General features: G+C 36.5%; 1 protein-coding gene across 2 annotated transcripts; it reads right to left on the reverse strand.

Moving 5' to 3' along the window:
* Positions 1-795: 795 nt before the first annotated feature.
* On the reverse strand, positions 796-10,650 carry LOC146157442 (endophilin-B1-like). Of its 2 annotated transcripts, none has more exons than XM_083388610.1 (8): positions 10,493-10,650; positions 9,308-9,449; positions 8,983-9,111; positions 7,865-8,091; positions 7,236-7,325; positions 5,048-5,145; positions 2,332-2,536; positions 796-1,397 (listed from the first exon to the last, which is right to left on the reverse strand). In XM_083388610.1, the coding sequence occupies exons 1-8, from the start codon at positions 10,577-10,579 to the stop codon at positions 1,290-1,292; spliced, it is 1,086 nt and encodes a 361-aa protein (XP_083244736.1). In that variant the 5' UTR covers positions 10,580-10,650; the 3' UTR covers positions 796-1,289. The 2 variants fall into 2 exon arrangements, with proteins under 2 accessions (XP_083244736.1, XP_083244735.1); XM_083388609.1 differs by having other exon boundaries at positions 2,332-2,542.
* Between the last annotated feature and the right edge of the window lie 259 nt (positions 10,651-10,909).

Genomic DNA, 10,909 nt, shown 5'->3' on the forward strand with positions numbered 1-10,909 from the left:
TTTTTTTTTGGCAACTTTTGATTGTAACTGGAACTTAAACGTAGATAGTGTTCATAGGAATGAAATAGAACTCTGTATCATGAGGCTAATGATATTTTGGATTTTTGTTATTTAAAAAAAGTGGAAAAGTTAGGATTTTTGTTTAATTTATTGCTGTGTCTTAAACAACGTATGGCAATAAGAATAAACTTCTATAGGGATCTGACAAACATCACCAGAATAACATCAACATGAAGGAAATGTCAAAAAAAAACAAAGCCAAAACGTGTTCATAGAATTACCCTTTAGACTAGGACTTTTTTATTAACTAAATAAGATAGAGGGTTAGAAATGTAAAATTCGCATTACAATATTTTTGTAAAACCGAAATCTTGAGCGTGATACATTTTATTCCATATAACTTACAAATAAAACTGAATGCCAGTATCGCAATAGACGGTGTTCAGCTTTTAGGGAAATTTGATTTTAACACGTTGGCATTATTATTACTCCTAATAGCCTATCAAAAAGTGTGACATTTTTGCAGACACACAACATAACCCGGTTGGAACCAAAGAAAAAACGAAAAATGCACAAAAACTTCAGCAGGTCAGCACTCGGCACTAAAATTATTACGGCATACACACTAACGCCCCAACGTGAATTACTCTATCGCCAGTCCGTTTTAACTTGTAACGCAGCTAAACAACTAATATCTGGTTTGGACGACTAAAAAATTAGGGGGTGCAAATTACGCAGCAGCAAATCGAGAGTAGGAAAGATTATTATTATGTTGTTCTATTCGGTTAGTTTAGAGTCGCTTTAAGAAGTGTTTTTTAGCGAGCGCTTTCAAGGCGAAACGTAAACAGTTCAAAATTAATAATATATTCATATTTCTTTCTTACCACATTAACAAGCAAAGTTTTGAAAAAATGATGTAAGTTAGAGCAAAATTGTTCGTTTTGAAACCGGTTGGCTTGCGAACCACTAATTTATAGCAAAATTTTCCTACCAAATAAAGAATAAACCGAGAATCAAGAACAAAAACTTATGCCAAATGATAAATGTTAAAGGTTTTTGGTCATGGCAAAAAAAAGACGGTTACTTTTTTCGACAATAAAATGCAAACGCACAAAGAAACCCAGCGAGTGTTAAAGGGCATCTATAAACAGGTCTAGGTTGAATTCCTTACGGTGCCGCGTTAAATTTGCTGCTGTGCACCGTAAGCTTATGCGTCGCGTGCTCACTCTAGCGGTTAAGATGGTAGGAGCGCACGACCGCCGGGTGTCAGTAGAGCGACCGACTTGTTTTCAGTTGAGCATTTCCAAGTACGAAATGGGGACTTTTCCCTTGGTGGTTCCCCGCTGTCCCATGACGTAGTCTGAACTGAGGCCGGGAACGTTTTGGATGAGAATGATCTGAAATGAAATTAATCAGCGTATAAGAAATGAAGGGGAATATGATGCTTCTAATAAAAAGTATGTCGCGCAGATTTCTTAGCGCTAGCACAGTACACAGTTTATATTAAGGTAAAACACAGGATAACAAATATTAAATGTTTGTACTTTGTAAAATTGTTCTTCCGACATAAAGAAACAATTTTACAATTGAAACAATGCCTGCAGGAGCAACAGCATATTCGTCATAGTGTACTCTTGAATCGACTTAGTCATTATTGGCGATTTTTATTCAACATTTCTCAAGTTCAATAAAATTTGCCACGCATCCAGCACTTGCTAAATTAATAACTCAGCACGCAGAAAATTCAAGCTTTGGCGAATTAAAGTAAGGTTTTAAACAACGTAATGCGGTAATTGTCTTAAAGCAGTATTTCTCAACCGCCGCTTGATTTGTTTGGGTCGACAACTGCTCTATAGTTTTACACGGTTATATTTATTGAAATTGGTCGAGAAAGACTTACCAATAATTTAAGAAAATTGTGAAGCAATATTGAAGACATGGATAATTTAGGACAGTGCTTTCAGCCCGTGGGATGGTACGCACTTGTGCGGGTGAAAAAAATTGTAATGCGGATGACAAACGCCATGCGGAATTTGCGGATTAGCATTTTATGTAATCAAATAAGCTTGTGCGACCACTTATGCGTTACAGGTACAGTAATATAGTCTCTCAGTGGTTGATTATATCGGTTAAGGCTTAGGCTCACGGTTTTAATACACAAACCCTTTCATTGTTATTTCACAAGTAGGTAAAACTAAAGTTTGCAAACTTAGTGTGCTTGCTTCGTGCGGACGATAATTTTCCGAAACTACAAAGTGCGAACGGTTCTTTTGAGGTTGAAAAGCACTGATTTGGGCGAAAGTAAACAAAGTACAAAAGCGCATCCTATACCTCGTCAGCCAGCAGCGAGAGTTCAGTCGAATCGCCAGCGTCGTAATCGTACAGCACCCTGGCCTGCTTGGGTGGTCCGGGGCTAGTTTGCTGCTGCTGCTGTTGCTGTTGGTGGTTTCCTGGAGTTACTATGCTGTTCACTTGCACGCTGTTCCTGCCCGAAGAGCCGCCGCGACTGAAGAGGCTCGGAGAGGCGGAAGGGTCGCTCGCTCTAAGAGAAAACAAGAGGAATGACGTTTATTTTCTGGCGACGCTATCTTTTTTTACTAACCGAAAGAAAGTAAAAGAAGTAATGTAAAGTAAGGGGTGAATATGTAGTGGCATTTGTCTTTCCATTGGCAAAAAAGTAGGCCGGGAATGGCTGAAATGTCAGTATTTTTTCAATTCGGCTTTGCATTTTGCCGCCTCTTCATTAACATTTCGTTTCAAAGGGTAAATTAGATTTTTTAGTGGGCTCTAATGAAAAACGTCAACTATGGTTTATTATACTAGTAGTAGGAATGTTCAATATTGTTGGATGTGAAGTGAAACCCGATGCCATGTGATAGTTTTGATACTCGTTCAATACAAGGGTCGGGTGATATCTGTGTCGATCCGGCACCCAATTAATTAGCACATTTCAAGCATGTTTTGAGATGCTAGGTAGAGTTTTCCACTTTGGGGAAAATTTTGGCAAATTATTTTATTAAAATTCGGTTTTCATTTTGCCGCCTCTCCATTAACATTTCACAGGGTGAATTATATTTTTTTGTTGTGGATTTGTTATACCAGTAGTAGGAATGTTCAACGCAAAAGAAAGTCGAATACTCTGAAAGTCATTCCCATGTAGACTTTCAATCCATTTCGCTTATTTAAGATGTTGTTAACGAAACGCGACTGAAGAAACGGTGTTTGTGAGTTGTTCACAAAGCAAATGTGAACCTATTGTCAAAAACAGTGTTTCCCAAAGCTTTTTAAGTCACTAGATTTTCAGAAGTAATCTGAAACGAAACTTTTATGCCACTTGTACACAATTCGCCATTAAGAAGAGGTAATAAAAGTTTTAGTGTTACAATCAACAAGCGATCTAATATCCACCGAGCCCTTAATCTACGTATAGCACTTCAGCTGGAATCTAATACTCGCGACACACAATGTCAAACAAAAACAATGGTTGAGGACATTGCGTTCCACATTATCGATCCAGTCAGGCACGCAATCATGTCGAAGTGTAGCCATCCCTGGGAACTCCACTTAAAGGTCAAGCGCCGTGCAATGTAGCTATTTCAATACACATAAGGAAATCGACGGTGGGAATGTAAAATTCAATACGTGAAAATGCCTTTCCTTAGTCTTCGGCTCGGCCATTCCGATGGCGACATTTTTACCAAAATACAAAAGTTGGTGCTCAAGCCATTTGACGGAAATAAGAACAAACTAAACGTCGGAATAAAACAAAAAAGGGAATAAGTCCTAAACCCGTCGAAATAAGACCTAAAACTCCAAACCCCACCATCAACAACTCCCAAAATAATTTCAACCCTAACCCGTTTCCTAATCCCACCCGTTACCCATCAATACACCAAAGTCTTATTGTTGCTTTTTAGGTCTTGTTGTGTGTTCCCAGTTTCCTTGGGCCCATTTTCTTTGGTCAAAGTAATGAACTACATCTAAAATGCGAACATTAAAATTACCAATAACTACTACTTGATTCATTGAGCGGCAACCAAACAGATGATGTTAGCATGGTTCTTTATAAAAAATATTGTCTTTTTCTTTGAACAATAAGAAGCTCAGCAGTTAAAATAGTACTTCGAAAGTATTTGAAATCTCGTGGGCCTCAAAATTTTACTATAGACCAGGTTAAAAATCGTTGATTTTGGAAACTATGGACGTTAAAGCTTAGCATTTTAAGTAAATGAATATAAAGCGCAATTGTGCAACTTATTCTAAATTACAGTATCTAAGTTTTCAAAATTTGCCTTTTATAAAACCTTCCTTCGCCCGACAAAGCTGCATTGTATACTAAACACTTCTAGTTGTATATCACGAAGATCAATAAATCATGAAGCTCCATTTATAAACAACAATCTTATGAGAGCGCACTTACGGCAAAAATAGCGGACAACGGGGAAAGCATTAAATCTGCAATCTAGCAAAATATTGCAATGTCACAGCAATAGATTGTGACGTCACAGCTATAACAGTATACTCTTAAGAAAATGGCCACGGCAAGTTTAAACTAGAGTAGGCCATATGTGACTAAATAAGGAAGAGAGTCGATGATTCAGGATTTTTTGTACTAGACAAAACCAAGCACCGTAAAGCTGTAGCCATTCGCCTGAGCAGCTACAGCAGTGATTCTCAACCGGGGAGCCGCGGCACCCTGGGGTGCCATTTCTAATTAACAAGGGTGCCAAGAGATATTTGAGAATGATCTTTAAGAATCTGATTTTTGTTTGACTCTTACAAATTTTGGTGTAAGATTAAAGTGGAATAAAACTAATTTCAACTTCCTACGTTGTGTAGAGTTGATGTGTGTTGAACTACTTCCGTTTATTACGACATTCTAGTGAATTACATACGGAAAAATCTTGTATGGGTGCCGCAATCTATTTATTATCGCTGAGGGGTGCCGCTAGCCATAAGAGGCTGAGAAACACTGAGCTATAGAATGTCGTTATAACGTTGACGTCACTCAAACGTATAATACGTCATCAACCGGCGCGTCACTTACGAGAGCTCCTTTTGCAGGGCGAGCATGTGCTGGTGGCACTTGGCAAAGTATTCGGTCTGGGCGTCCACGAACTCATTGATGCTTCGCGAATGGTGGGCCTGGAAACAGCAAGAATTTGAATCAAAACAAAAATAAATCCGCTGCTGTGAACGAACAAACGCCATTGTTAAGCCGCATTTTTGGAACCGGCTTCTTTAAGTTTAAAATAAGGACTTATTTACAAGTCATTACTACTGGTAAACACTTTTTACCCAGAAAACTATTAAAAGCAAGCTTTTAGTACAATGAAACGATATCCATTTAAACAGAAAATCTGTGGCTTACTCGTGTTATATTTAGCTACATTTTAACATTTGCAAACTTTTGATCTGCCGGAGATTTATAAACTTTATACCAGTGACTCTTTTTTACCACGGACCCTTAAAATTTATTTTGCTTTGCGTGCACCATGGTAGGCAAGACATTATCAGAGATGGCGTCATAAATTAACGTCACAATACAAATAGACGTTACAAATCTGCTGTTTCTGGACGAAAAATTGTGAATATTAAATAGAGTCTCAGTACATTTGAGTGCAAAAAGCTTTATTTTTAATTAATTATTTTCCTTAAAAAAAAACGATTCCTTCTCAAATATAACATTAATATTTCAAGTAGGCCCTCATGGACCCCTTATACTAGTTCACGCACCCCCAAAGGGTCGATGGAACCCAATTTAAAAAAAAAACTTCTTTATACAGACGGTTATTCAATTGAGTTGGAAGTATAACGGAAACTTTGCAGACTTAGACAGTAATACTCCCATAACCAAAGTAGGGAGGAAATGGTGTGCGCGTCATCTTAACCAAAAAAAAGCTAATGACGTCTGGGAATTTACAACTGGAACAGCAATCGCTTTAATTTCAAAGCAAATGAGAACTTTTTTAGTGGTAAAAAACAAGAACCCCATTGATTTGTCCTCGAATTAACACGATTTCGTAATTGCAATATGAGACCATCGGCATTTTATCTAACACTTTTAAACAGGCAACCACTGCACCTTTCGTTTTATTAACTGCAAAATGTATATAAATATATTAAGTTGTTTTATTTGGTGTAAAATTGGATACGTCAGTCAGAAAAAATGTAGCGAAGCGCATTTTTAACACGCAGTACTGTATCAGAGCTGAGAATAACATAAAACCGAATTTTATGACTTTTAGTTAAAAAGAAAAGGAAAAAGTCGAGACTTGGGACGCCTAAATCTACAAGGTTACGACTACAAAAGAATCTGAGTCGCGTGACCCAGACCCTGGACTTTATGAGTGGGTCTTCTGCTTTATATGACACATGGCTGAAACAACAGTCATTTAGCCTTTAATCCTGCAAAATTGTTAAGGCCTGATGAATAGTCCGAGAGTTTTTTCCCGACCTTGAATGCGTAAAACCACCAGCTGTACGGCCAACAAAAATACAAGAAATCTCTAAATTGAGTTAACAAAGGAGATATCATAGTGTATCTCTTAGTTTCACCTGAAGTATTTCTTAAAACGAAATCTCAATAAATCAAGCCAACAATCCCAGTCTTAAAACGCAAAAAAAGTGATGGCTAAAGCAGCATGCGTCGGCTAAGCAGACGGCTATTTCCGCGTCAAAATGTCATCAAGTAGGCGCTGACCAATGTACCTATTTTTACATCCTTACGACATTTCCTCGCATTCACCTACACAAAGTTGCTAGCGCCTGTTCACTTATTTGTATGGGCCACGCTGTTGGGTACAATAAAGGTGCAACAAATATAAACAATATAAGCGTGGTACGAATATCAAAGCCCATACAAAAGTAGGTATCGTTTTGAACGTTTTGAATATATCTTTATGAAAGGAGAGATATTCGAAACGTTCAAAATGCTACCTACTTCTGTATAGGCTTTGATATTCTTACTACAACCTCCAACCATAATGCTCCAAAGTCCAAATAGAAGCACTTTGACAGCCAATGTTGGTAGGTTTCTAAAATTTGTTTGTTGTGAGTGGGTTTTGATGGTTTGCCTGTCAAACAGCAGTGTCAATTATCTACAGCTGTAAATAACAGTTGTGGGGGCGTAACTTGTGTGAATAGGCTGGTGATTAATGTGTTTTTACAAACCAGATTTTAATGACCCTAACAGAGAGTTCACAGTTTAAGACAAAACACTTTGTTTATTATACCTGTGAGCTACTGACACCTTCCAGAAGAAGTTTAGTTATTTCTTGCTGTCGGTCAAAATCTGTTTGGGCAATTCGCAATTCGCTCTCCGCCTGTTAAAGCAAAACATTTGTCATTGAAACCAACATTTCGAACTTTTTTTAATTTTTAATAAAAAAATTATGTATCAATATGATGTTACGTCAAACTCATTATTGTATTCAATCACTGGAAATACAATTTTCATTCCTTATTTGTGAGTCATGTCAAATGGTCTGTAATGTGTCAATCAAAACCCAATGACGGAAATAATGTCAGTACATAAAAATGCCAATTCAAACAAAGATATTGCCCAGTCACGAAACCAAACAAGAACAGGTTTCAATAAAGGAGCACTTTGAATTTCAGCTTGGTTAGTGCATTCTTTTAGTTGTAACATTTAACAAACAATGCTGTGTTTGTTGCTATAATTTAAAAATTGTTGCTATAATTTAAAAATTTCTGCTCATAAATACACAAATTTTGTAAAACCACACCAACATATTTAGGGTAGAGTAAAATTATCTGACTAATAAAATGCAAATCGCAGGCACCTGTAAGATTATCTCCTTTAACTCAATAAACTAGCACAAAATTTTAAAAGCATTCTTACGGCTTGTCTGGCTTCCAGAGATTTTGATTTTTTAACTCGGCTTTTCGAAGCATCCAAGTCCAGTCGTTTTTTCTCCAGTATTTTTCGCTCCTTTTGTATTGTCCGACAGTCGCCTTCCAGAAAGTTGGCAAGGGGCTGAAGGAAGTTCTGGGTGGTGGAAACCAGAAAGGATTGTTCTGCTTGTCCGAGACTGAGCTGGGCTTTGCCACATTTTACCAGTGCATTTCCTGTAGTTAACATCAAGTCAAAAAAGTAAACATCTACACTTACTCGATTTAAACTGACAGGGTGAATTTGATACCAAAGCGAAATTTGCGTTACTAGTAACCTGCAGAAAAAAATTAAGACTGTTTTTGTAAACAGGTATAAAAATTGAAATCACACCTGTTTGTTTTTGTACAGAAACTCATAATGACTTACTCACAAGGCGAAATATACATTTCTGTAAAAAAACTAAGAAATGATTTTATGTTTTGTTTTAGGCTGTTTTAATAAACAGTACACTTGATATGAAAGCAAGTATCTTTAGCATTGCCTATGGATTTCACATCAAGTTAAAAAATAAAAGTAAACATCTACACATTAGTTTTAACTGACAGGGTAAACTAGATATCGGAGTAATGTTTTCAGCAGCTTGAAATTGTTTTTAAACAAATTATAACTGGAGTTTTTGTAAAAATTAGAAAAACAAATATTGTTTTTTTGCAAAAATTAGAAAAACAAATATTGGTTCTATGTTAACAGTATATGCAACAAAGACCTGTTTTATTAAATACTTTATTTAATGCTCAATTCAGAATTTGTAACGCTTCACAACTGTTTCATGTATTGATCGCTTTTTATTGTACAACAGTTTTTCTCACTAAAAGCTCATTCATTTTTAATAGATTCATCCAATAAACATATGCCACTATGACTGCATTTGCAACAGTAGTGGGTAACACCTGAACAGTAAAACTTTGTTATCATCCCATTGTGTTGGTTCGTTAATCAATGTTCACCAAGAAATTATACTCTATTTGAACTTGACATCTCAAGAAAACAAGAATATTGATTACACGAACTGTTAAGCAATTAATGTAAAATGATTTTGAACTAAAAATAATTAAAATACTAACCGTATGAGGTGCCAGGTCCAAAATCTTTGCCTGCTTCTATCATAATGTTGCCTAGCTGCTCGACATTGTTTAAACGATCTGGCGGCTTTCGGTCCAATTTCAAATAAACAAGATCTTCCATTCTTGTGTCTGCACAAGAAGTGGAATTTTCAAGTTTATGGAAAAAAGTATGTGAATAAGAAATAGAGGAATCAGTTGGAACTGTATGAAGACAAATTGTACTAAATTCTCGACAAGCTTTCGCACAACCGTGCTTCATCAGGCCAAAGTACAACGATTCGAATAAGAAATATACCTATTGATGAGTTAGGTTGCATTAACTCACTTGGGTTTGGCTGCATTGTTGTTTCTGTTTGTGCCTTGATTTTCTCAGTCCAGAATTTGGTTTTGTCATAACGATTTAGCAGCGCATCAAAGTTTGCATCGTATTCCGTCTTTTCAGCATTGCCAAGCTTTTCTTCCGTATACTGGAAAACAAGATTTTCAATTTTGAATAAAAGCAAAAGCAACGTTGTCATGTATATGTGCAGGGTTGTTCCTAAGCAAAAATTTACATAGTTTCTAAGGCTATCAATCAGCACTCGCCAGGACGAAATAACACTCGCCAAAAATATTTGACGTATTTTTGTTTAAAACGGGACAAAGAGTCTTTATTACGAGGTTCAAACGTGACTTTGATTAACCTTATTATTTGTGTAGTGTTGAATGTATTTGCGTCTTGGTGTTTAAGGAAATAACTGGCGCTAAGTAATATTTTGCTTAGTAGTGGTGCTTAACACAAGTTTTCCTACACAAAGTAATTAAATTTCTCGCCGAAGCCACTCGCCAGTCGGGCGAGTGGGTGTCAATCAGCACTCGCCAGGAGCGATTTGCACTCGCATTGGCAAGCGGGCGAGTGCTTAAGCCCAACCCTGATGTGTCTAATTAAGCAAAAATGGAAACTATTATATCATTTCAATAAAAATGTGTGCAATACAGTAATTGCTACTACTCCACTCCTAGCTCAATGTTGGACCAGTGTGCTTCTTATGGCAAATTTCACTCAAGTCTCCGGTGTTCAAAGCTTAATTAAGCAGCAATTTTGTAAACAAGATTTCATGCACACCTCTGGTTCAGAATAGTACAATTTTCCAAAAACCTAGTTGTGCAATTTCTACAAAGAATTTAGAATATATATATTGGGCCTGCACCTGCCATAGTATTTAGACTGATTATCTAAAGTGTTGAGATGTTATTTATGGTATTAAAAAAGTCAGTGGCAATTTAGCAATACTTTTAAATGTAGTTTTTTTTATCTGGAATTCATTCTACAACAAAAACACATACTGGTAATTAGATTAGCAACGCTATAATCTTCGATTTTTACAATTGTCACCATTTAACTTTTGTTAGAAATTAGAAGTGCAATTTAAAAAAATCAGGATTACATACAACCTGCTTTAAAAAATCTCGGGTGCACACCTACCACAGAATATTTGTTAAAACCAACAAAAAGTACAGAAACACTTACTTGTACAGCTCTGCTGAACATGGTTGTAGCATCGGATGTCAATTGCCTGACATCAGGCATCGATAACTTTGGAACTCTAAATTCCATTCCGGTCGCTTTAACACATTACAGCAATAAATATCTACCCAACAAAGTTTATGTTTAATGGCAATTTAATTTAAAACCTATGTACAAGCAAATCGAAGGTTAAAATTACTTGCAGTAGCACTATTAAGTGTAAAGGCAAGAAAAACTATTAAGTAGGGCTAGCAGTACAAGCTGTATTTGGATTTTACATTCAAGTTGTTTTTTGGAGTGTCCATTTTTTGGCAATTTTTATCTACCAAAACGAAAAACTTGTCAGCATAAACATGCCTTGCATTTATGAAAGTTTGCGTACATCTAAGAGCTTTTGTAGCCCTGCTCTTCAATATGTTT

Source organism: Ascidiella aspersa, chromosome 4 (assembly GCF_963924565.1).
Source record: "Ascidiella aspersa chromosome 4, kaAscAspe10.2, whole genome shotgun sequence".
NCBI lineage: Eukaryota > Metazoa > Chordata > Ascidiacea > Phlebobranchia > Ascidiidae > Ascidiella > Ascidiella aspersa.